General features: G+C 41.1%; 1 protein-coding gene across 3 annotated transcripts; it reads right to left on the reverse strand.

The window, feature by feature from the left end:
• Positions 1-422: 422 nt before the first annotated feature.
• On the reverse strand, positions 423-19,244 carry MRPS22 (mitochondrial ribosomal protein S22). 3 transcript variants are annotated; one of them, XM_059920219.1, is made up of 8 exons: positions 19,059-19,244; positions 12,509-12,672; positions 11,264-11,428; positions 9,279-9,422; positions 8,883-8,966; positions 7,471-7,616; positions 1,537-1,645; positions 423-533 (listed from the first exon to the last, which is right to left on the reverse strand). In XM_059920219.1, exons 1-8 carry the CDS (start codon positions 19,228-19,230, stop codon positions 438-440), a joined length of 1,080 nt encoding a protein of 359 aa, XP_059776202.1. In that variant the 5' UTR covers positions 19,231-19,244; the 3' UTR covers positions 423-437. The 3 variants fall into 3 exon arrangements, with proteins under 3 accessions (XP_059776202.1, XP_059776204.1, XP_059776203.1); XM_059920221.1 differs by lacking the exon at positions 11,264-11,428; XM_059920220.1 differs by lacking the exon at positions 1,537-1,645 and having other exon boundaries at positions 479-533.
• Between the last annotated feature and the right edge of the window lie 7,679 nt (positions 19,245-26,923).

The following is a 26,923-nucleotide window of genomic DNA, read 5'->3' on the forward strand; positions in this document are numbered from 1 at the left end:
CTATGTAGCTTTCTTATGCCTTGCCCTGACTTTGTCTGGTAGGTACCCGTTTCTGGAATCAGGGTCTGAAACCCCAGCTCCTCTGACCTCATTAAGCTGGGCTCTAGTTAAATTACCGACTGGCCCATTTGGTAACACAGAGAGGCATAGTACTTTCTTTTTCCTTTCTTGTTACACTGTACTCATCTGACATGATTAGAAAAATTCATAACCAGGCACTAAGATGTACTTCTCAGTTATCCCCTCGTAGCCTAGGAAAGTGAGCAGAGTAACAAGTTTTTCTTTGTATTATTTCTGATAGAGGCACTATTTGGAATTTAAAAAACAAAAGAAGTAATTTTATAGGGAACTCCCAATTTTGACATTTTTAAACCGCTCAGTATTAACAGAGAAAACTAGCCAGTATTTAGTAAAATGAAATTTATTTAAAAAATATCTTAGGAAGCTGCAGAATTGCTAATGAATGCTTCTTGATAAGCTTGCAGTGTTAATTCTATATATGCTCCCTTCTGTGCTTCTGTTTCTGCAAAGACCTGTTTAAAAAAAAAGTTTGAAAATAATAGAGCATATACTATTGATAAAGTTTTTAGTTTTGAGACATCACTAACAAACATTTCTGTAGTAGCAAAGGAAAGTCCCAGTTTAAAAAGCCTTCCACATTTCCAGTATTTTTCTGATTACCAAACAAACAATAAGCATACTACATGGACAGAAAACAGTATCACAGTTAAAGCAATACTAATTGTAAACACCAGAGGTATCCAAATATGGATGCCATCTTTCAGAAAAAAATTAAGAAACCTGACATTGCTGGATCAAAATAAAAACCATTAGGTTCAAGAGAAATCTGGAGGATGAGAGTTAGCAAACTGATTTTTCACTTTAAAGAAAGAATGGTTTTTTTTTCTACCCCACCTATGATGGCATCATCACTGGTTGTTGTTATCCTTAGTAAGCTTTATAACTGCTTTGAAGTATGCATGAAGTAATACTGGGATAGAAGCCAGATCCACAAATACATGTCTATCCTGAGCATTAGAATCTAGAGAGGAAAATTATACAATGGTCTTCCTTCCTGAAAAAAATCATCTCTCAACATTTACAGAGACATCTATGTTAGCCCATAGTTTTGAGAGGTATGCAATTCCAAAATGACAGTGCAACTAAGGCTTGGTATTATACAAGCACTACCCTCCCAGCTTCTGGACACCTGAACAGGAATGTGACCGAACTGGAGGACAGGAAGCTGCACTGGGGACGTGTACTACCCAGCGGTCCTCCACCACGCCCCGCTGGCAACCTGAACACTTAGTTGCCAGTACTGCAAAAAACAAGGGGGCTACTGCCCCACTGTCTGAACTTCTTGGACTCCAGCAGCAACTCTGTTTCTACTGTCCAGGCTAAAGAAATATGGGAGCTCTGATCACTCTGGTTCAAAGCCACAAATCTGTTTAGTTACCATTAAATATGACCCACTTAAAACTTCCTTCCAACTCAGTCACCACACAGTAGCTAATGTGAAAAAAGTCCCTTTACCTTAACTAAATGTAATCCCTCAGCAGCCTGCTCTTTGGCCTCTTGAGCTGACTGGCCATCTGGATGGAGGATGTGATAGAGCTGGACCAAGCTGGTGGCATCATCGACTCTAGAGGGAAAGGGTTTACTGTTAAAAGGGTTTATTGTTTTCTTTTTTAATTTTTAATTTTTGTTTGTACTGTTTTGCTTCATAGTCCTATAAAATGTGCCACACTTTAAATTACATTTCAAACTTTCCTTGGGCCAGAAAAAATTTTTTACAGCCTTCAGTTTCATATTTTCAAAGGCACTTTCAGGAATACTGGCTAATCTAGGCTTCATACCAACTCTGAGATAGGTAGGGCAGGAGTCAATACAGGCAGGGCCCAATTTGTGACAGTGAATATATTCTAAATGTGGCTGTATCCTTTTTGGAAGCAGAACATCATTTCTTGTAGAAACAGCATTCTAATGGTAGATGATTTCCAAGCCAGCCCACATCATCAGCAGATAACATAATCCAACTCAGATGGTGTCACTGTACCTTCCTCCTACATAAGCCAGAGGCTGGTGGTCATGGGGATTGCTCAATGCCACTTGCTTTTAGGTGCATTAGCAGTGACATCTGCTAACGAATTTTCATTGAGACTCTGAATTAGCGGACAGATGCCTCTGTATGAGGCATTTTAGCAGTCCAAGGAAAGACTCCCAGGCCTCCTGTATTCACAGGAACCCATCAGTTAAAAATCAGCATCCTAGGGAAGCAAATTTGAAATTATACATACCAAACAAAAGGAAAGTCAGGTTCTACCTCAGCAACCTATCTAGTGTCACACAAGATGAAGCCATAACAAAAGCTCAATTCTTAACAGTTTGTACTTATCTTTTGTGAAACCTATAAACAATTTTTATCAACCTTAAAACTTAGCTAGCCTTCCCCAAACTAATCTCTGTGCTCTCACATAGTCAATACCTTCCTACCATTTACCACCTCAAAGCTGAGAGGGTATATAAAAATAACGCTTCTAATGGCTTCACAGGCGAATTCTATCAAACATTTAGAGAAGAGCTAACACCCATCCTTCTCAAACTCTTCCAAAATATAGCAGAGGGAGGAACACTCCCAAACTCATTCTATGAGGCCACCATCACCCCAATACCAAGACCAGACAAAGATGTCACAAAAAAAGAAAACTACAGGCCAATTATCTCTGATGAACACAGATGCAAAAATCCTCAACAAAATACTAGCAAACAGATCCAACAGCACATTAAAAGGATCATACACCATGATCAAGTGGGGTGTATACCAGGAATGCAAGGATTCTTCAATATACGCATATCAATCAAAGTGATACACCATATTAACAAACTGAAGGGTAAAAACCATATGATGATCTCAATAGATGCAGAAAAAGCTTCTGATAAAATTCAACACCCATTTATGATAAAAACTCTCCAGAAAGTAGGCATAGAGGAAACCTACCTCAACATAATAAAGGCCATATATGACAAACCCACAGCCAACATCTTTCTCAGTGGTGAGAAAATGAAACCATTTCCTCTAAGATCAGGAACAAGACAAGGTTGCCCACTCTCACCACTACTATTAAACATAGGTTGGAAGTTTTAGCCACAGCAATCAGAGAAGAAAAAGAAATAAAAGGAATCCAAATCAGAAAAGTAAAACTGTTACTGTTTGCAGATGATATGATACTATACAGAGAATCCTAAAGATGCTACCAGAAAACTACTAGAGCTAATCAAGGAATTTGGTAGAGTAGCAGGATACAAAATTAATCCACAGAAATCTCTTGCATTCCTATATGCTAATGATGAAAAATCTGAAAGAGAAATTAAGGAAACACTCCCATTTACCACTGCAACAAAAAGAATAAAATAGAAACCTACCTAAGGAGACAAAAGACCTGTATGCAGAAAACTGTAAGACACTGATGAAAGAAATTAAAGATGATACAAACAGATGGAGAGATATACCATGTTCTTGGATTGGAATAATCAACATTGTGAAAATGACTCTACTACCCAAAGCAATCTAGAGATTCAATGCAATCCCTATCAAACTACCACTGGCATTTTTCACAGAACTAGAACAAAAAATTTCACAATTTGTATGGAAACACAAAAGACCCCGAAGAGCCAAAGCAATCTTGAGAAAGAAAAATGGAGCTAGAGGAATCAGGCTCCCGGACTTTAGACTACTACAAAGCTACAGTAATCAAGACAGTATGGTACTGGCACAAAAACAGAAATATAGATCAATGGAACAGGATAGAAAGCCCAGCAATAAACCCAGGCATATATGGTCACCTTGTCTTTGATAAAGGAGGCAAGAATATACAATGGAGAAAAGACAGCCTCTTCAATAAGTGGTGCTGGGAAAACTGGACAGCTACATGTAAAAGAATGAAATTAGAACACTCCCTAACACCGTATACAAAAATAAACTCAAAATGGATTAAAGACCTAAGTGTAAAGCCAGACACTATAAAACTCTTAGAGGAAAACATAGGCAGAACACTCTGACATAAATCAAAGCAACATCTTTTTTGCCCACCTCCTAGAGAAATGGAAATTCAAACAAAAATAAATGAATGGGACCTAATTAAACGTAAAAGCTTTTGCACAGCAAAGGAAACCATAAACAAGATGAAAAGACAACTCTCAGAATGGGAGAAAATATTTGCAAATGAAGCAACTGACAAAGGATTTATCTCCAAAATATACAAGAAGCTCATGCACCTCAATACCAAAACAACAAACAACCAATCCAAAAATGGGCAGAAGACCTACATACACATTTCTCCAAAGAAGATATACAGATTTCAACAAACATGAAAAGATGCTCAACATCACTAATCATTAGAGAAATGCAAATCAAAACTTCAGTGAGGTATCACCTCACACGGGTCAGAATGGCCATCATCAAAAAACCTACAAACAATAAATGCAGGAGAGGGTGTTGAGAAAAGGGAACCCTCTTGCACTGTTGGTGGGAATGTAAACTGATACAGCCACTACGGAGAACAGTATGGAGGTGCCTTAAAAAACTAAAAGTAGAACTACCATACAACCCAGCAATCCCACAACTGGGCATATACCCTGAGAAAACCATAATTCAATAAGAGTCATGTACCACAATGTTCATCGCAGCTCTATTTACAATAGCCAGGACATGGAAGCAATCTAAGTGTCCACTGACAGACGAATGGATAAAGAAGATGTGGCACATATATACAATGGAATATTAGCCATAAAAAGAAACGAAATTGAGTTATTTGTAGTTAGGTGGACGGACTTAGAGTCAGTTATACAGAGTGAAGTAAGTCAGAAAGAGAAAAACAAATACTGTATGCTAACACATATATATGGAATCTAAAAAAAAAAATTGGTTCTCAAGAACCTAGGGGCAGGACAGGAATAAAGACACAGACGTGGAGAATGGACTTGAGGACACGGGGAGGGGGAAGGTTAAGCTGGGATGAAGTGAGAGAGTGGCATGGACATATATACAATACCAAATGTAAAATAGATAGCTAGTGGGAAGCAGCTGCATAGCACAGGGAGATCAGCTGGGCGCTTTGCGACCACCTTAGAGGGGTGGGATAAGGAGGGTGGGAGGCTGATGCCACAGAGAGGGGATATAGGGATATATGTATGCATATAGCTGATTCACTTTGTTATACAGCAGAAACTAACAAACACAACATTGTAAAGCAATTATACTCCAATAAAGATGTTAAAGGAAAAAAAAAAAAAACCGTTCTAGAGTGGGGTAAAGAATTTCTTAAGACATGGTGACCTCTGAGAGATGCTCTGGGCTCATTCCAAGGCCCATCCACCCTAAAGGCCATCTCTTGGTAGAACTGAGAAGCCAGAGGTCAGAAACTAAAACTTTCCAGAGGAAAAATATTTTTTAAATGTTCAGTATAAATCTGTTGTGTTTGTTGTAATCTAATAGTCCAATAAACGTGACAACAAAAGATAACAGTAATTCTCTTTAGAGCATAACCATGTGAACCCATAAAGGGCTTAAATGGGTTTCTATATCTTAGTCATGCTTAGGGCTTCTTTACGTTCATGCTACGGTAAAATGCCTGTATCTCACAGAATAATTTAGCTTCACACCCAGCCCATATTTGAAATTAAAAAAAAATAAATTTACATGTAAAGATTTTAAAGGCATCTCAATTCAAAACCAACAGTGGAACTTCAGTTTGAAATGTGCAGAATCTCAATTCTGGCCTGGGCTCCATTCACTGAGGACATGCACCCTCTACTGTGTAGCCTGGGATTTGCAGCAAACTGTCCTGTTCAGCATTCCCATAGGAAGTTTTACTTACACAGATCAGGAAATTCAGGGAACTCAAAATTCCCTCCTAGTATGCAAATGAACTGCTTCAGAGGTAAAGCGTACGTGTGATGAGTATTACTATAATATTACTTATTAGTACTCCTCGATAAAGAACTTTAATTTTCAAAGAAATTTTTTTTTTTTTTAATTTCTTTCTTTTTGGCTGCATTGGGTCTTCATTGCTGCGCATGGGCTTTCTCTAGTTGCGGTGAGCAGGGGCTACTCTTCACAGTGGTGCGCGGGCTTACTGCGGTGGCTTCTCGTTGCAGAGCACAGGCTCCAGGCGTGTGGGCTTCAGTAGTTGTGGCATGCGGGCTCAGTAGTTGTGGCTCACGGGCTCTAGAGTGCAGATTTGTGACACACAGGCTTAGTTGCTCCTCGGCATGTGGGATCTTCCTGGACCAGGGATAGAACCCGTGTCCCCTGCATTGGCAGGCGGATTCTTAACCACTGCACCACCAGGGAAGTCCAGAAGTACATTTCTGTGTTGCTCTGATTTCTTATAAAAAATGTTAAATTCTTTTTATAATAAAATAATTTCAGAATATTGACATTTGAGAAGCCTTATAAGAAAATTCATTCACAGGAGATGTCACTGCTAATGCACCTAAAGGCAAGTCATTTTTGAGCATCCTCATGACCACCAGCAGCCTCCTGCTTATGTGGGATGAAGGTATATTTCTGCCCTCTGAATTGTATTACACTACATACACCGGAGAAGAGGGCTAGCCTGGAAATCACTTACCATTAGGAATGATGTTTCTATGAGAAATGACACTGTTTCCATATGGGCTGTATTTCTTAGACAATATGGAACCTTCTAGTTCCAAATGCCTTACCTTTGTGTGAACGGTTCAGATTACGCGGAGGATAGTCTGAGTCAAAACTCCTTACATTCAAGATGGCAATAATCACTAAGCTCTCTGGTGACTTTCTTACTACAGCCATGTTGGTTTCTTTTCCTTGTTATTTTGGCCTTTCTCTAACTCAACCAATGGAAAGATACTCGAAAACAATCTTCTCCTCAGTTCATCACAAGTTGTAAAGTATTATTTCAGCTAGAAGGCTGGGTGCACACCAGTTGCATGCTAAAATACAACAGACATTCTTTGTTTCACGCAACTTTGAAAAAAACCTGTAACCTTTTTAATGCCTTAAAAATCTTGCAAAAACAAGGAGGATCAAAAGCAAGAGTATTTTCATAAATTAAATGATGACTTTTACTGAAAAGCACCCATCAGAGCTTATGTCTACTTCTTTACATTTCCTATTTAATCCCCTTTGAGTATATGGAAAGTTCACTGGTATCCGGGAGCACCAGTAAGGCCAGGGATAAGTCAATATCCAGGGTATACAGTACAGATCCAAAGCCATTTACTCTTTCAAAGAATCCAGCCCTGTCTACAGAACACGGAAGCAAAGACTGAGAAAACTGGGTTAAACTGGAAAAACAAATCCATAAATAAACTGCGGTAAGTGAAATCTATCACTGGACAGTACATTGTTATCACTGGAAAAATAACATTAAATACAAGTTTAATGGTAATAAGAATTTCTTTACTTACTAAGATCATACTTACAAATCTCTCTGAATCTGGTCAATCAGTAAACCATCAATCTTTTTCTTATTTACAAAATACCAAGCCATTCCACCGAAGTGTCTTGTTGAACGTAAAAGGTCATACTTTCCATATTTATCTATATCTTCGTAGGTCTGATGATGAATCTATCCACATAAAGTGCAACTTTTCAGAAATATGAAAATAAATAGAAGTGAGCAGCATTACCAGTATACATCTACTAGCATGTGAGCTGCCCAAGAAAGTATCAGTAAACGAGGTCTACTTATACCGGCCTCCACTATCACTAACCAGAAGATATGATTTAGACCAGCCCTCCACTGTAGAAGCATATAGGGCCTGGAACAAGTCTGCCAAATATTTATAGCCAGATCAATTACTCTTCAGCAGCCACGCACTATTTATGAAGCTCCTATTACATATATATATATGGACCACTGGAAATAATGGGCCACCACTCCCTTTTTTCCCTATCCAATCAACTACCCCTTTCCAACTTATTAACTAATGTTCCTTCAGTTCTTTTAGAGTGATCTTCCTAAATGAGGACTTTGATGAGGGCATTCTTGTGTTCAAAAGGCTGCTGATTGAAGTCCAGATTCGTCAGCCTAGCATCTGAGGTCACCTGTGATATGGCCCCATCTACCTTTCTAGCTTAATCTTGAACCACTCCCCTACATATACACTGCATGTACAAGCAAACCAGATGACTGGCCATTTCTCAAGTATACTTTGTTTCCTGCCTGTTCATACTTTCCCCTCTACCTGAAACACCTCTCCTCACCCAACTCCACCAGCCATAATGTTCCCTGCCCTTCTAGAACCCTCTTCAAGAACCCTATGACGCCTGAGAGCACGTTGTAACCTTCTCTTAGCACCTAACATCTTAGACCTACAGTGGTAATTATCTGTGTACTTAACTAGCACTCTTCCCCACAATCATTTCTGGACTTCGACAGGGCTCCCTATCCTAGTTCATGCCATAACCTATACCTCCACAATAATACCTTATACATGGAACGCACTACATGATTATTTATTAAACTCAACTGTAAGATACATACACTGCATTTTGGCAAATTTCAGTGAACAACTGTTTCCTGTGTGATAAACTGAAAAAAGAATAGTCTTTGCCGTCAAGTTTGGGTCTTATCTCTATCACTGACTAGCTGTGCAACTTTCAACAAGTTACTTAACTCTCCAAGCTTAAGTTCTCTCATCCTTCAGTCAAGGGTTGTTGTGAGGATGAAAATATCTATCTGGTGTACATCAGGCACTTGATAGGTGTTCAGGCATTTCCCTTCTCTTCCCCCTGTATCAAAGCTTATAACCTAACTCATTGTGCTGGATTAAAAAATCATACTCGTAATCATACTTAAGCCCATACTTTAGAAACTGTAAAATATACTCACTTTGATATACTCAGCAGAATCTGGCTCAAACTGGGCAACGCAGAGATTGAGGACATCAACATGCCGGTCCTGGCTGTACATGGTCTAAACCAACACAGCAGAGTTGGAATTAGCTGAGAAGAACATGAGCGTGCAACACCTGTCCTGACGCCATGCTGGGCCTGCCCATCCACACACAGGCCACATCTGTGCCCAGCAAGAGGGACGCAGAAACAACACAGGCTTCGGAACTGTCCCACCTGGATTCAAATCCTAGCTAAGCCAATTACAAGATAAATAACCCTCCTTATCATTAGAAATGTCTGTTTATCAAAGCAAAATGCCCAGCAGCACCAGAGCCAACTGTTCAACAAAGAAACCATCAGCACTACCTCTATGAAACAAAAATCACCTTACCTGAAGATTTCCTTCCTTGAAAATTACTGGTGTTAAAATTCTACGACCTTCTTTTGGGAAATAAATTTGAATCATCCGGTCCCTTTCTTCCCAAGAGGCTTTGCGTAGTGTGCCACTTGGTTCTCTGACGACAATAAAACGCTCCTGAAATAGAAAACATAATCAAGGATGAGTTCGTGAGGACTTATTTTTAGTTCCAGTGTTCCACTAAGCACCATTATAAGAATAACTTGCAATCAACAATATAAAATGCAACCAGGAAACATACGATGCAATCATCTGTATGATTTCAATGATAATCGTTAAGGCTCAAAGACCTGGCGAGATTTGATACTCCCTTCACCAATCACTGCCGTGCCTCTGATAATCAGAAACCTAAATGAAAGTATGTACTAAATGTGATCTATAGCCCTCAAGTGGGTTCAATACATACAACGGTTCAACTAAAAAAAGGTGACCTGAGATTCATCTAAATCCATTTCAGAAGAAAGAAGTGCTATAAAACCTTTCTGAATTATTTCATTTCCCCATCCTAAAGTCTCACACAGACAGACTTTACTACTTTATGATTTATGTTTAAAGTCCCAGGGATTGAAGGAACAAACCCAAAGGTGTGGAGTCTTAATCCCACACCTCTGTGATGCCTCATACTGGAGACAAAAGTCTCAGAGACTGGCTGGTCCGCCTGCCAAATCCCAGGCCACAGGACTGCTTCCTCCACTGAATTCCACCCACTGTGTGTACACCCAACTGGCAATTTATCACGTGCAGGATTCTTAACACCTCTCAGATATTGTTAATATTGTTACAGAACTGGAAAAGGTCAGGAACTGTGGATTACAATTCTTTGCAACACCCAGAGTGACTTACACAGAGCTTTGCACATAGCAGATAAATGAGACACATCTGATTAATGTTTAAATTAACCAGATGGTACTGACTCTCAGCTCTTCAGAGATGTAAGAGTCTCTGAATGTGTTCTGAGGATAATATAATTAAAACTTTCATCAAGTACTGCAAATAGAAAAAAAAATAGCAGATGGCAAAGTAACACAGTTGTTCCTCAAAAGGATTTTGGTAATTTGAATTCCAAGTTCCTTTCTCCCTCTCAGGTTATAGAACGCTCCCACAACCAGCCTGCACAGCACTTCAAACATATATAAAAGCAAAAATTCTAATTAAAAATGAAACTCTGATCCCTGTTCATTATGTCAGATATACAGGTGATTGATGTACAGACATGGACATTGCTCAAATCATGTCTTCTAACCAAAATCACATGATAAAAAGATTAGTACAGGGTGGCCCTTCTCCCAGCCCTATCACTATGCAATATTCTACTGCATTTTGTGGGCTGAACTGTAAATTACTCTTTTACTCTTTACTTGAAAAGGCTCAAACAACAACTAATATATCTTATAAGTGCCAGAGTGTTCTTTTGGAACTGGCAATCAGAGGAAGAGGAGCTAGACAATAAAAACTACAACAGATGAAGTGGTGCCTGAAAATTATCTGGGGAAGCCTGCCATTTTTACTGCAAATTCTGAACAGTGAAAATCCTTCAGGAAGTCTGAGTTTTTTGGGCACCAGCAAGAATTTCCATCTTAAAAAGCTTCAGCTAAGGAAATCAGTCTAACTTGAGCAGAAAGAATCTCCCTTCTCCTATTGCCTTGAAGATATTTTCCTATTTGTGTTTTGAGGGTAGGTTTCTGTCTTGTTCTGTCTCAGCACACCTGTCTCTTTTTCTGCAGTCAATCTGGAAATACTGTGTCCATAATCTGTAAGGAAATGGTGACATGATGATGTGGTGCTGGTTTACATTTTTCTTCTTTATGCTGTATCTGCCAGGTCTCACTCAGTCGCAGAAATTCTGGTTTGGAATATTCAGAGACAGCTGGGTCACACGATGTTGACCCTCGTCCCTCAGGCCCATCTCTACACAGTATTTCAAATAAAAATCATTTTGCAATTAGACATATACTTACCCGGTGTGGTATGCTATATGATATATCAGTAAACACGTATTTGGCTGTTTCTGTTCCTTCCAAAATCTTATCTTCAGCTAACACGTCATTTATTGGCGCTCGCTCTTCTAGAACTGGTGGCATTTTTAATCGGACTTTAGCCGCCTCGACTGCCTGTCTTGTAGCCTAATGAAATAAAATATTTCTTGGGAAAGCCGCAAGGTTACAGACCAAAAGGATCACCTGACAAAAGCAGATACTAATGAAAAATGCTAGACTGCAAAGAGAAGAAGCTGTAGCCATGAATAAGTGAGTAAAAAGCCAAACTTGGGCTCCTGGGCCCTGGTCTTTGCCTCTGCGGTGTGGCTGAGAGCACTAGCTACAGGCTTAACCATTCTCAAAACAGCAAAGGGATGCTCTAAGACAGAGCCAGGCCACAAAAGCTGCCTGAAATAGGCCAAAGGATTTCACTTACTGGGTGCTTACTATGTGTTTCAATATTTTGTATTATATTTGGCTCATTTAATGCCCACAACTACCTTATGAGCTAAGGGCTACTGTTAAGTCATTTTATGAGAGAGAAAATAGAGGCACACAAATGTTAAGTAAATTGCTAAGAAGCTGCAGCACTAGGATTTGAACCCAGGCCACTTAACTCCAGAGCCCATGCCCTTAACCACGGAGCACACCGCCCCATGCCATACTGTTAGCGGTGGTCACCTCTGAGAGGTGAAAGGGGCCCTTCGTGTGATGTGCTATTGGGTATTTGAATTTTTTGCTATGACTCTTAATTATTTTTGAATTAGAAAGAAGAGCTATTGCTCTTCACATATTCATACATCAAAGCATTTTCCACAAAGCACTCAATACCCACGACTCCAGGAGGACCCTTGCCTGGAGCTGGATGCTGTTCAGAAGGATCTCATAATCTCACCAAAGCCTCAGCCTCAAAGTACTCAAACAAATGTTCCTCTAGGAGGGAAGCTGGAACAGGCAGCACAAAGGGAGGCTGATCAAGCTGGTTCTGGAGCAGAGGCGGCTCCGCTGGACAGCCAGGCCTGACCCACACGCCCAGTCTGCCTAATTCCGGCCATACCCCCTGCTCCTCTCTGCCTGCCTGCTCACATCTCTTTTCTCGGTTCTGTGCCTGCAACCCCCCTCACTAGCACCTGTGGGAGAGCAGCTACCAACATCTGAAGGGGTCCTGGAAATCTTGTTTAATCCTTTAAAGAAAGGTATTATACCAATATTCTTACATTCACATACCTCTTCCAACTGTGCTTGGGTCATTAGCTTATAAGTTGGTGGCTTCACTTCTTGTATAGCTGGCTTAAAAATCTTCCGCAAATCTAAGCCTGTCATCTTGATGAGTATGCTTTGGACTTCCTCATCCATAAAGGTAGGTTTCTTGATCTTTGAGCTACCAGATTCTGTTAAAATGAATTTTTAGTAAATAAGATGTCAAAAATGACAAACCAACAAGACCTCTAAATGGAAACGTCAACAAAAAAAATTATTAACACAAGGTCTACCTCAGTATGCATAATACTAATACCTACAAGATTCCTTCATTCATTCATTTAAAATTACTGAGCATTCACTATGATAAAGATACAGTTTCTGCCAAAAAGGCACTCAAAGTCTAGTGAAGAAAGCAACATGAAAAAAGTAGCTAATGCAACATTAATAACAATCATGGTTACTACCATCTACAGAGTTGTCTCCTATATGCCACGCATTACATACATTTTCAGGAATGCTTACAACAACCCACAAAATACTGATATCCCAGTTTTGTAGATGAGGATATCGGATATTGGAGTCTTCCTAAAGACAACTAGCTATTAAAGATAGAGCCAGGATTTAAACCGAAGTTTATCTGATGCTAGAGCCTAGATCAATTCCACTCTTCCATTACGCTCCTTAGAGCAAGTGCTACATACAAGGAAGGTACAGGGGGTTGTGTGATTACAGAGGCAGAAACTAAACATAGCCTGGGAGCAGAGAAGGGCATGGTAGGGTCAAAGAAGGCTTCCCAGGGGCCTGAATAGAGCAGAGAAAAAAAGGAAGGAAATTCTAGGCTGAGGGGATCCAGCTAGGAAAAAGAGGCCTGGGTCACTGGACATGATACTGAAGAGGTCATGTGGCATCATGGAAGAAAGTTGGACAGAAGAGGAGGAGACTCAGATCTCAGCTCTGCCTTATGCAGCTTGACTATCCCTTTGCCCAACCTCCATTTCCATTAGAAAAAAAAAAAGCCATTCCTTCCCAACCACCTCTTCCTCTGCTAGTCCTATAAATGCTGGTGTCCTGGTGTCCCTCAGGATTCTGAACTACATTCCTCTTTTCTCCCTTCTCACATTCTTGATGATCTCCTAACCTCCTATAATTACTTCTATATGCTGGAGACTCTAAAATCTGAATCTCCAGCCAAGATCATCTTCCATCCAACTACCCAATGGATATCTCACACGCAGTTCAATACTGCCAAAGCAGAACCCATGACTTCTCTCCTGTCACAAACCTGCTTTTCCTATTATCCTTAGCACCATCCAACAGGTCACGTGGGCCAGAAGCCTACAGTCATTCTTGACTTCTCCTTTACCCTCCACATCTAGCCAACAGCAGGAGTAATGTTAACAGCTGACACTTGTTAGATATTTACTATGTGCCGGTACTAACTACTTTACATACTTGGCACGTTTAATCCTCCTAACAACCCCACAAATACTACGATTATCCCCACTTTACAAAAGAGGATACTGACACAAAACATACTGCCTGTTACACCTCATAAATCGGTCTTTAATCCTCCATTTCCCACTGCCACTACTCTAGTCAAGGCCATCCTATCTCTTGCCTTAGCCTCCTAACCTATCCCCCTGCCTCCATTCTGACCGTTCTCCACAGAACAATCAGAGTCATCTCTTAAAAATGTTAATTCAAACAACAGAAAAGCTTAACAAAGAGTCGGTTCATTGAAAAGATAAGCATAATTGACAAACCTTTAGCTAGACCAAGGAAAAAAGAGGACCCAAACCAACAAAATTTTAACTGAAAAACACATTACAACTGATAGTACAGAATTTCAAAGGATCCTAAGAGGCATGAACAACTATATGCCAACAAACTGGACAACCTAGAAGAAATGGAAAAATTCTTAGAAACATACAATCTACCAAGACTAAATCAGGAAGAAATAGAAAATCAAAACAGACCAATTACTAGTAAGAAGACTGAATCAGTAATAAAAAATTCTCCCAATGAAGAAAAGCCCAGGACCAGATGGCTTCACAGATGAATTTTACCAAACATTTAAAGAATGAATGCCCATCCTTCTCAAACTCTTCCAAAAAATCAAAGAGGAAGGAACACTCCCAAACTCATTTTATGAGGCCAGCATTAACCTGATACCAAAGCCAATAAAGGATACTAACAGAAAACTACAGGCCAGGACTTCCCTGGTGGTGCAGTGGTTAAGAATCCGCCTGCCAATGCAGGGGATGTGGGTTTGAGCCCTGGTCCAGGAAGATCCCACAGTCGCGAAGCAACTAAGCCCGTGCACCACAACTACTGAGCCTGTGCTCCAGGGCCTGCGCATTGCGACTACCGAGCCCACGTGCTGCAACTACTGAAGCCTGTGAGCCTAGAGCTCAGGCTCCGCAACAAGAGAAGCCACCACAATGAGGAGCCCGTGCACCACAACGAAAAGTAGCCCCCGCTCGCTGCAACTAGAGAAAGCCCTCGCACAGCAACAAAGACCCAACAATCAATCAATCAATCAATCAATAAATACTACAGGCCAAACATTCTCAATAAAATACTAGCAAATTGATTCAGCATAACATTAAAAAGATCATTCACCATGATCAAATGGGATTTATTTCTTGGGCTGCAAAGATGATTCAACATACTCAGGTCAATCAATCAATATTCATAGAATGAAAGAAAAAAACATGATTACTTTGACAGATGCAGAAAAAGCATTTGACAAAATTCAAAATTCATGATTAAAAACTTCTAACAAATTAGGTACAAAAGGATCACACCTCAACATAATAAAGGCCATATATGACAAACCCACAGCTAACAATCTACTCAATGGTGAAAGGCTGAAAGCCTCTCCTCCAAGATCAGGAACAAGACAGGGCTGTCCAATCTCATCACTCCTATTCAACACAGTACTGGAAGTTCTAGCCAGAGTACTCAGACAAGAAAAAGAAATAAAATGCAACAGAATTGAAAAGGAAACTGTCTCTATTTGCAGATGACATGATTTTATCTATAAAAATATCCTAAAGACTCTATCAATAAACTGTTAGATCTAATCAACAAATTCAGTAAAGTTGCAAGACACAAAATCAATATACAAAGACCAATACCATTTCTGTACACTAACAACAAATTATCTGAAAAAGAAAGCATCAAAAACAATACAATATTTAGTTATAAATTTAACCAAGGAGGTGAAAGATTGCTCTACTGAAAACCACAAAACACTGCTGAAAAGAAATCAAAGAAGACACAAATAAATGGAAAGGTATCCTGTGTTCATGGATTAGAAGAATTAATATTGTTAAAATGTCCATACTACCCAACGTCATCTATAGATTCAATGCAATCCCTATCAAGGGTCCAATGGCATTTTTTTACAGAGGCAGAAAAAACAAACCTAAAATTTGTATGGAACCACAAAAGACCCTGAATAGCCAAAGTAATCCTAAGAACAACAAAGCAGGAGGCATCACACTTCCTGATTTCAAGCTATACAATCAGAACAGTATGGTATTGGCATAAAAACAGACACATAGACCAAGGGAACAGAATTGAGAGCGCATAAATAAACTCATGCATATAGAGCCAACTATTATTTGACAAAGAAACCAAGAATACTCAAAGGAGAAAAGACAGTCTCTTCAATAAACGGTGCTGGGAAAACTGGATATTCACATGTAAAAGAATGAAACTAGACCCCTAGCTTACACCATTCACAAAAATTAACTCGAAGTGAATTAAAGACTTAAATGTAAGACCAGAAACCATAAAACTCCCAGAAGAAAACACAGGAAAACAGCTTCTCGACATTGGTCTTGGCAGTGATTTTTTGTATATGACACCTAAAGCACAAGCAACAAGATTAAAAATAAACAAGTGGGACTACATCAAACTAAAAAGCTGCTGCACAGCAAAAGAAACAACCAACAAATGAAAAGACAACGTACAAAATGCAAAAAAAATATTTGCAAACCATATATCTGATGAGGAATTAATATCCAAAATATATAAAGAATTCATACAACTCAGTATCAAAAAACCAAATAATCCAGCTAAAAAATGGGCAAAGGACCTGAACAGACATTTCTCCAAAGAAGATGTATGAAAGGTACATGTAAAGTACTCAACATCACTAGTCATTAAAGAAATGCAAATTAAAACCACAATGAGATATCATCTCATACCTGTTAGAATGGCTATCATCAAAAAGACAAGAGATAACAAATGCTGGTGTGGATGTGGAGAAAAAAGGAACCCCTGTGCACTGTTGGTGGGAATGTAAACTGGTACAGCCACTATGGAAACAGTATGGAGGTTCCTAAAAAAAAAAAAGAACTACCATATGGCCCAGCAATTCCACTTCTGGGAATATATCTGAAGGAAATGAAAAAACTATGTTGAAGAGATACCTGCATCCCCATGTTAATAGCAGTATTATTTACAATAGCCAAGACACAGAAACAACCTAAGTACCGATTGATAAACGAATGGATAAAGATGTGAGATATATACCCACTCATTCGTATTTTACATATATATGTATACATATTTACATACATACGTATATGTTTATGTGTACACAAGAGTGAGATATGTTTACATACCTCACATCTTTATATACACATAAACACATATACATACACACGTGTATGTAAAATACATATATGTAAAATATAGTGAATAACATATAATTTTGTTACAGATACTTCTGAATTTTTCCAGAAAGATAGTTTAAAAACATGTAAAAGATGGTTCTGTTAGAGTAAGCACTCCTGATAGCATCCTGTCTTTACAGTTACTAAGAAAGAATATTATTAGTGAGAAGAAAAGCATCCCAAAGATCACGTCCTAGTAGAAAATCATGGCTGTCAGAGAAGTTTAAAATTTAATATGTAAAATAATACACACACACATTTTTCAGCCACAAAAAAGGAGGAAATCCTGCCATTTGTGACAACATGGATGGACCTTGAGGGCATTACACTAAGATAAGTAAGTCAGGCAGAGAAAAACAAATACCGTACGATCTCATTTATATGTGGAATCTAAACAACAACGACAACAAAAACTCATAGAAAAAGAGACCAGATTAGGCTGGAGGTGTGGGGGGGGGGGGCGGGCAGCGGTGAAGCGCACGGTGCTGGGGGGGGGGGGGCGGGGCGGTTCTAAGATGAAGATGGTCAAAAGGTATAAACTTTCAGTTATAAGATAAATTCTAGGAATGCTGTATGGTATACATGAAAGTTGTTGTGAGTAAATCCTAAAAATTCTCATCATAAGAAAAAAAAACCTTTTTTTTCTTTTTTTGTATCTCTGTGAGAAGATGGACGTTAACTTACTGTGGTAACGATTTCACGATATATGTAAATCAAATTATGTTGTACACTTTAAAGTTACACACTGCTGTATATCAAATATATCTCAATAAAACTGGAAAAAACCTTTTATCTTAACAATGTAATCAAGATCACTCCCATACTTAAAACTCACCAATGGCTTTCAACAGCATTTAGAAAAAAAGTTACGGTCATCTGCTTACTGCACTGTGTCCCCACTAGACTCTGTGTTCTCCCAAGGCCACAGTCCTGTTTTGTACTGGTCTCTGGCACCCAGGGTCTCTTACAGTGCCTGGCACACCGTAGTGCTCAGCACTACTCTCCCCTCAGACAATCCCTCCCAGTCCGCCAGCTTCGGTTAACATTTTCACTCCAGTGCTTCTCAATTTCTATGTAACTTGCATACCCGACACCTCCACTTGAATCTCAAAGGCACCTCAAATATAATGCGTCCAAAACAGACGTTTAACTTTGTTTCCCTTCCCATCTCCTCACCCCATCTACTCTTGCTTCTTCTCCCCCATTTCTCCTCCTCTCATTCCCCTCTAAAAAACTGCCCTATAACTAATCTCTGTCTCGGTGTAAATGGGACTACTCTCCACTCAACTGCTCAAGCCAGAAACTTGAGAAGTAACACTGATTTCTCCTTTGACATCCAAAGTCATAACCAGCCTCATCAATCCTACCTCCAAAGTGGGTTCCCCAACTACCTGTGTTCAGTCTCATTTCTGGATTTTGCTTATGCTGTTTCCTCCGCGTGGAATGCTTCTTGTTTTCTCCCTGGCACGATTAACCAGGTCTCAGCTTTGGCCATATTCTCCAGGAATCCTTCCTTCCCTTTTCAACCTAGTTTGAGTGCCACTCTTCTCTGCGTCCCCTATCACAGTCCGGGTCACAATGCACTGCCATTCCCCACTGGGCCGCGAGCTAGCTCAGGGCAAAACCCATGTCAGTCTTAGTCCACCGTATCCCCTAAACCTAGCTCTGTGCTTTACAAAGAGCGGAGCCCAGGCACTGACGCTTAAGTGAAGGAACGAATGAACAAACGCGGTAGACGACAGACCCCGCGGGTACAGGAGAGAGCCGCCTGGGTCTAAGGTCGCGCTGCGGGAAGAGCCGGGGCCCCCGCGTGGGTCTCGCCAGCCTGAAGCAGGCTCTAGATCTCCCAGGAGAACGCCCAAGCGGACGCCCGGCAGGTCACTTACCCGCCTCGGAGCCGAGCCCACGGCATGGCGTTCCCGCCCCGCAGACCCCGGGCAAAGGCTGGAACAGGGAACCGGGCCGGGGCCGAGGGCGGGCCCGGAAACAGACCCGCCAGGTGACTCGAGAACCTGCCTGCAAGGTGAACAGCGACACAGACGATCTGAGAGTCGCCATACTTATCCGGGCCACTTACGCCGGAAGCGGCTGAGAGCGATTCCGGGTCTCGCGCGGTTCTTACGACATTCTGGGAAATGTAGTCTGGAAGAGGGAGGCGGGAGGAGGCAGCAGGAAGCTACGCAATTTCTATTTATAAAACAATAAATTTCTGCTTATGAAGCAATAGATTGTTTCTTGTAAACCGCTTGTTCACAACTAGAAGGTGTTTATGTGCTCTTTTCCCTAGACCTTTCCTTCGTTTCCATGGCTCTCAATAACAATTTCCTGCCCAAACCTTTTCTCCCAGCCCCAGGTTTAAATCCAACTGCCTATTCGACTTCTCCGTTCAAACTTCTGACGGGGCCCCACCCCACTAACCCCGCCAAATAACACCTGATTCCAAGCTCTGATTGCCACCACCATTCCCCATCAACTCACGCACCGTTTGCTGTCTTGGAATCTTAAGTCTCTTCTGTAGCTCTTTTCTCAATTTGTGCTCAATTATTTTGCTCATTTATCTGCTTGCTTATTTTTCTCATGCCATGAAGACAATGACTTTATATACTGTATTATAATATCACCTAGCCTGGTACATATGTACACAGCAAACTTTTGTTGAATAAATGACTAACTGAACAATGAAAGGATCCCATTATGTTCTTCCCAGCTGTCCAGGATGTGCAGGTTTTGCCCTCCCCCAGACTATAGGTTGGTGCCTGTACTAACTTATCCCAACACTTGGCTAAAGAAGGGTGTTAAGTAAACGATTGTTTGAATTAGCTAGACAGATAGACTCATCTTCTAACCTCACCTCACCCACTGCCCAGTAAGAGCTCTGTTTATGAACTCATTCCCTATTCAGGCAGGGAAGGAGAGAGCCCTAGGCTTGGTGCTGCATTCAGGCATGACTGCTGCCCAGTGTGTCCCAACACTTCCTCTCACACCTATAGGATAAAAGGTGTCATGGAGTGGTAGTGGGATGCATGCAAGTGTCTCCCAGCTATGTCCTTTCTCTGAGAATATACCAACAACCTCTGTGGTTGTTCATTTAACATCCCCCTGGATATAACTGATTGGACAATGAGTGGACACCTAACGCAGGAGAAGTGAATCCATTGGCTGCTGTATTAGTTCCCTGTAGCTTCTGTAGCAAATCATAACAAATTTGGTTACTTTAAACAACAGAAATGTATTCTCCCGCAGTTCTGGATGCCAGTAATCTAAAATCAGTAGTACTGGACTGAGGTCAAAGTATTAGCAGAGCTGCACTCCCTTCAGAGGCTGTAGGGGAGAATCTGTCTCTTCCAGATTCTTGTGACTGCAAACATTCCTTGGATGACGGCTGCATCACTCCAGTCTCTGCTTCATATCACCTTCTCTTCTGTCTGTGCCCAATCTCTGTTTGCCTCACTCTGTAAGGTTATACATATGATTGCATTTAGGGCCCACCCAGATAAACCAGGGTAATTTCTCCATCTTCAAATCCTTAACACTTCTACAAAGACCTTGTTTCCATATAACATTCACAGGTTCCAGGGATTAGGAAATAAATATCTTTTCAGAAGGGTAGACATTTTTCAGCTGACCCCAGCTGTCCAGATACCAAGCAGATTTTATCTCAATATTTCAAACTAAGAAACACAGAAACTACAGTTGATGGTAGAAGCTTGAAGTGAGTAACTATTTAGAGTTAGGTTTGGAGCAGCCTTTTTCAGCAATATGCTCACTAATAAGTGAGCAGAGAAAGCCAGTCTACAGAGAAAGGCAGGAAAATGCAGCAGAAGCAGAAATGGCAGAGTAGGAGGTCTGAGAGAGAGATGGAGGGAGGTGCTATCTTGGCCAGAGACGCTCCCACTTTCCAACTGTTAACCTCCTTTTCTTGGGCTACACTAAATTTTACTAATGGGATGACCAAGTTTCCTGGTCCCAGCTTTAATCCTTGGCAGATGCCCACATCTTTTGGAGCCTCAGTCTCTCACCTGAAAAATGGGTATGATGATAGTACTTATCTTGCAGACTCTGAGGATAAAGTACTTTCAGGATCTAATGCCTGGCGTTTCCAAAGGGGGTGCAAGAAGGTCATGTGGTAGCCAAGTCGGTGGCTTTCTGAAGATCTTCAGAGGGAGAGCTTTACAGAGGTATATGCTTATCAGTTAAGATTCTCTGGTTACAAGCGACTGAAATCTTTCCTATAAAACAGAGATGGAAGTGATGGGAAGGATGCTTACTATCTCACAGAGTGAAAGGGAAAGCCGAACAGCCAAGCCTCAAGAAGGACTTGAAGGATGGAAGCTCCAGGCAAGAACTGAAGAGAAATCTCTCCAGGAGGCTGCTGTCAGAATGACGTGGTTCCAACTACAGTTGGCCCTTTGAATCCACACATTACACGTCCACTTTTTTTTTTTTTTTTTTGGCTGCGTTGGGTCTTCATTGCTGCATGCGGGCTTTTCTCTAGTTGTGACGAGCGGGGGCTACTCTTCACTGCAGTGTGTGGGCTTCTCATTGGATGGCTTCTCTTGTTGTGCAGCACGGGCTCTAGAGCGCAGGCTCAGTAGTTGTGGCGCAAGGGCTTAGTTGCTCCACAGCACGTGGGATCCTCCCGGACCAGGGCTCGAATCTGTGTCCCCTGCATTGGCAGGCAGATTCTCAACCACTGTGCCACCAGGGAAGTCCCCACATCCACGACTTCCGCATCCATGGGTTCAAACTGTGGATTGAAAATATTCAAAGAAACAAAATTCCAGAAAGTTCCAAAAAGCAAAACTTGAATTTGCCATGTGCCAGCAAATATTTACGAAGCATTTACATTGTATTTACAACTATTAATATAGCATTTACATTATATTGGGTAATATAAGTAATCTAGAGATGATTTAAAGTGTAAGTGAGAATGTGTGTAGGTAATAAGCAAATACTATGCCATTTTATGTAAGGGATTTGAGCATCCTTGTATTTGGGTATTTAAGGAAGTCCTAGAACCAGTCCTCCACGGATCCTGAGGGATGATTTTACATGCTTGCCATCAAATTCAAGTTCTGGTGAAAGAAGCTGATTGGCCTGAGTGGGGTTCTATTTACCCCTGGGAAATGGAGAGAGCTGGTCCTCCGACTGACAGTTCCAAGACAACTTGGCTGCATCTACTGGTACGATTCATCAGGTCAAATCTGGGAGAGGGATGCCTAGCTCTGTGCAGCAAGAATGAGTCCTATTATTTGTAAAACAAAAGTGATGTTTCTATTACTCAACTGTCAGTGATTTTACAAAGTCTGAACTTTTCATTATTTCCCTAAAGGGACTAGGATTTTCATTCTTCAAGATGAGGGTATGAGGATAGATGTCAGGGAGAGGGACGGAGACAGAAAGAACAGGGACTGAGGGAGAAGGGTGACAGTCTGGACAATCTAAGAACCCTTGCAATTTTCAGCAACACCCTTGCAACTTCCGTAGAGTCTTCAAAACCTTATCTTTGAAGCCTTTCCCAAGGGCCACACCTGCCCCATTTTTGTCCTCACCCAGAGTGTTTCTTCCCTGTTCCTGTTCACGGTCCAAACGCCCAACAGTTTCCTACAGACACAAATTCCTTTGTCAAAGCCCCATTGTGCGCTGAGAAAGGACCAGTAGCAAGAGAAAGAGTAAAGTGAGAAGGGATACGTGATGAGGGGAGGTCCCCAAGGAAGTATCAGGAAATAAGATTCTAAGTGGGGACGCTGGCCATTGATGGGAAGGGGCCTCTGAACCAGCAGGCAGGGAGTTTAAAGATGGGTAGAGTGTGGATAGGTTTTGAGTAGAGAATCAGAGGGCCTTCCTGCCTCTTGGCCTCTCTCTTCTCTGAGCAATGGAAAGCAAAGTCATTGGCTGAGAAAAGGTAGGGTTGTGTTGGGAGCTGCAGGAGTGAGAATTCTGAAGTAGCTGCTGGGGGCTGTGCACGTGGCTGTGATGCTAGAACTTGAATCCGCGCAGCCCACCGAGTAGTGGGACGGTCTGTAGCACTGCAGGACAGTCCTTCCCGCTCACTCGGAGCACAGTCTTCTCATTAGCCCTGTGTGTCCTCATGGCAGATTGGTGAAGTAGACAAGGCAGGCACTGATAGTCCCACCTCCTATATATAAGCCGAGCCTCTGGAATTAAGGGTTTTGACCAAGGCCACCCAATTTATTCAAAGCAGAGACGAGGCTAAACTCTGTGGTCCCTGGCAGCTGTTACGATGGAAAAGCTCTGTTTCACTCGTGTTTCATGGGGTAGGAAAAACACTGAGACTTGTGAAAATAATACAGACTGTCTTCTGAGCCCAGAATGTGGCCCAAAAGAGAGCAGGCAGGGAGACTGTAATCCACCACGAGATGGTGGGGTGGATGAGTCAGTTCTTCCAACCCTGGAATTATCAGCTTATCCCCAATTTTCCACATGACACTCTGTCTCTTTTCTTCTGACAACACCTACTGAACTACAATTCTACCCCAAACTGAACACTCAAAACAGAAAATAACTGCCCAAGGCCAAGGCTACATCTGTCTGTGATGACAGGCAGACTCTCTGCCCTATAGCACAGGGACATAAATGTCAAAGGCACTTGGGCCGGCTCCTTCCTGCCATCCCGGATGCCCCCACTGTGATGCAGGCCCAGAGCAATCATCCCATGTCACAGCCACTGTGGACATGATCTGTGATAGCTGACACTTGGCTCCCCTACTCCCCAGAGCTGGCTGCTGTCAGGTTTGGTATGTGGAACATTTTGTCTGAGGGACATGCTGGCCTGGGTTGAAAGTAATTCCCATCAGCTCAGAACCGGGTGGTCTGTCACAAGGTTAGTTTTCAGTTTGATCTGGACTCAGGAAGTCTTTCGGGCTGAGAGCTGGTATTCTCAAAGGTTAAAAAGCCCATCAGAAATTTCTTCCATGAGAAAATGCGATGCATCTGACTGCCCTGACTTGCATGCAGTTCCCAGATCAGGGGCCTGAGCATTATTTCACTTTAGACTCAGGACTGCAGTGTCCTGAAGATTCCTGGGGCCTGGGCTGGGAGAAGCTGGCGGTGGGATGCACTGGCCACTACTAATGGGAAGCCAGAAAGGGCAGCATGTATGTTCTTAGGATGCCCTAAGTGTGTGTCTGTGTGTAGGTACACATGCAGTGTGTGTTTGGCTGTGTGCGTCACACAAATGTTTATGTGCATGTTTGTTTGTCTCCAGGGGACATGTGTTTGTGCATATGTGTATGTATGGGTGGTCAATTGGTGTGAATGTGCATGTGTATTCAAATGTGTGTGTATGTGTACACATGTGTATGCGTGTTGAACGTGTGTGTGTGTGTGTGTGTGGTCCTGTGTATGCACAGATGGACATGCATGTGTTCACACATCTATGCTGGCCTGAGAATGGGGTGGTTTAATGGTAAGAGCTTTGGAATCAGACAGATATGGGTTCAAATTCTAACTCTACAATTTATTAGCTATATGAACCCTTGCTACTCACCACCTTGGCTTCCTCCTCTCCAAGACGGGATGATACCACCTTTCTCATAGGACCAGGGTGAGGGTTAACAGCCATGAAGTAGATACAGCCCTGGCACATAGTCAGTGCCCAGCAAGTGGTAGATAATATTATTGCTATGACTCTCTTCACCACCATTATCATCCTTCTTGTTTCATCTTATTTTGTTTCCTGGTTGTGTGGCATTCGTTCTGTCTCTTTAAAACCCATCCAGGGCTGCAAACATTTCAGATGGAAATGAACTAACTTGAACTAGCAGTCCAGAGAAATGGGTAACCACACCAATACCCCTCACCCACTGTGACTTTGGCTACATCAGTGAATAATAATATCCCCATCAACTAAATGACATGAACAACCATCCCTGCTCAATGAGTTTTCTTTCTGTGCTGGTACCTCTTGTAGAGATGAAAGTAATCAAATGGTTCTTGGCCACTTTCTGCACACCCAGGCCTGGCATAGCCTCCATGGAACATATGAGAAGAGAATACACATATCCCTGATGTTAACAATTTCCAGTGCAGTTGTCTTGTTGTTTTTAATAAATAAACAAACAGGCTCATTCAGGTATAATTGGCATACAGTAAACTACACACATATAAAGCATATGATTTGGTAAGTTTTAACCTATGTACACACCATATAACCATCACCACAATCAAGATAATGAGCATGTCCATCACCCCATCCCTTCCTCCCACTCTTCCTGCACAACCCCTCCCCCCAGGCAACCATGCTTTCTTTCCCCGCAGACTGGTGTGCATTTTCTAGAGTTCTATAATCTTCAGATTATAATCATAAGCATGAATTTTGGGGGGCTTTTTCACTAAGCATAATTATTTTAAGCTTCATCCATGTTGTCATGTCAGTTTATTCCTTTTTATTGCTGAATAATGTTCCATTATATGGATGTACCACAATTTGTTACCCATTCACCTGTTGAGGGACTTCTGGGTTGTTTCCAGCCTTTGACTATTACAAATAAAACTCCTATGAACATTTGTGTACAAGCTTGGATGTATGTTTTCATTTCTCTTGGGAAAATATCTAGGGGTGGGATGGTTGAATCATATGACAAGTGTATATTTAACTTTTTAAGAAACTCCCAAACTGTTTTCTAAAGTAATTGCACCATTTTACATCTTTACCAGCAGTGTATAAGAGTTCTGTTTCCTCAAAATCCTCACGAAAACTTGATATGATCAGTCTTTTTAATTTTAGCCATTTTTCATAGGTGCGTTGTGGTATCTCATTGTGGTTTTTAATTTGCATGACCTAATGACTAATGATGTTGAGCATAATTTCTTTTTGTAAAATGTTATTGGAATATAGTTGATTTACAATGTTGTGTTAGTTTCAGGTGTACAACCAAGTGATTCAGTTACACATGTACATATATTCATTCTTTTCAGATTCTTTTCTCATATAGGTTATCACAGGATATTGAGTAGAGTTCCCTGTGCTATACAGTAGGTCCTTGTTGGTTATCTATCTTATGTAGAGTAGTGTGTGTATGGTAATGTGCGTACTTGCCATTCATGTATCTTCTTTGGTTAGTTGTCTGTTCAAATCTTAAGCCTATTTTTAAAGTTGGGTTATTTGTTTTCTTATCATTGAATTTCAGGAATTCTTATATATTCTGGATACAAGTCCTCTATTAAAAATATTTGCAAATATTTTCCCCCACTTTGTGGCTTGAACTTGTATCATCTTAACAATATCTTTTAAAGAGAAATTTTAAATTTATCACTGTGTTATTTTATGGGTTGTGCTTTGCCTAATCCAAGGTCACAAAGGTTTTCTCCTATGTTTTCTTCTAGAAAGTTCATAGTTTTATATTTCATTTAGGTCTATGGTCATTTTGAGTTAATTTTTAAAACATAGGGAATTCCCTGGCGGTCCAGTGGTTAGGACTCTATGCTTCCACTGCAGGGGGTCCGGGTTCACTTCCTGGTAGGGGAACTAAAATCCCACAAGCCATGTGGCAAGGCCAAAAAAAAAAAAAAAAAAAAAAAAATATATATATATATATATATATATATATATAATGAGGTATGGATTGAAGTATATTTTTGCATATATATGCCAATTGTTCCAGAATCATTGTTTAAAAGACTGTCCTTGGGGCTTCCCTGGTGGTGCAGTGGTTGGGGGTCCGCCTGCCAATGCAGGGGACACGGGTTCGAACCCTGGTCCGGGAAGGTCCCACATGCCACGGGGCAA

The sequence above is a fragment of the Balaenoptera ricei genome, chromosome 4 (assembly GCF_028023285.1).
Source record: "Balaenoptera ricei isolate mBalRic1 chromosome 4, mBalRic1.hap2, whole genome shotgun sequence".
Taxonomy (NCBI): Eukaryota; Metazoa; Chordata; class Mammalia; order Artiodactyla; family Balaenopteridae; genus Balaenoptera; species Balaenoptera ricei.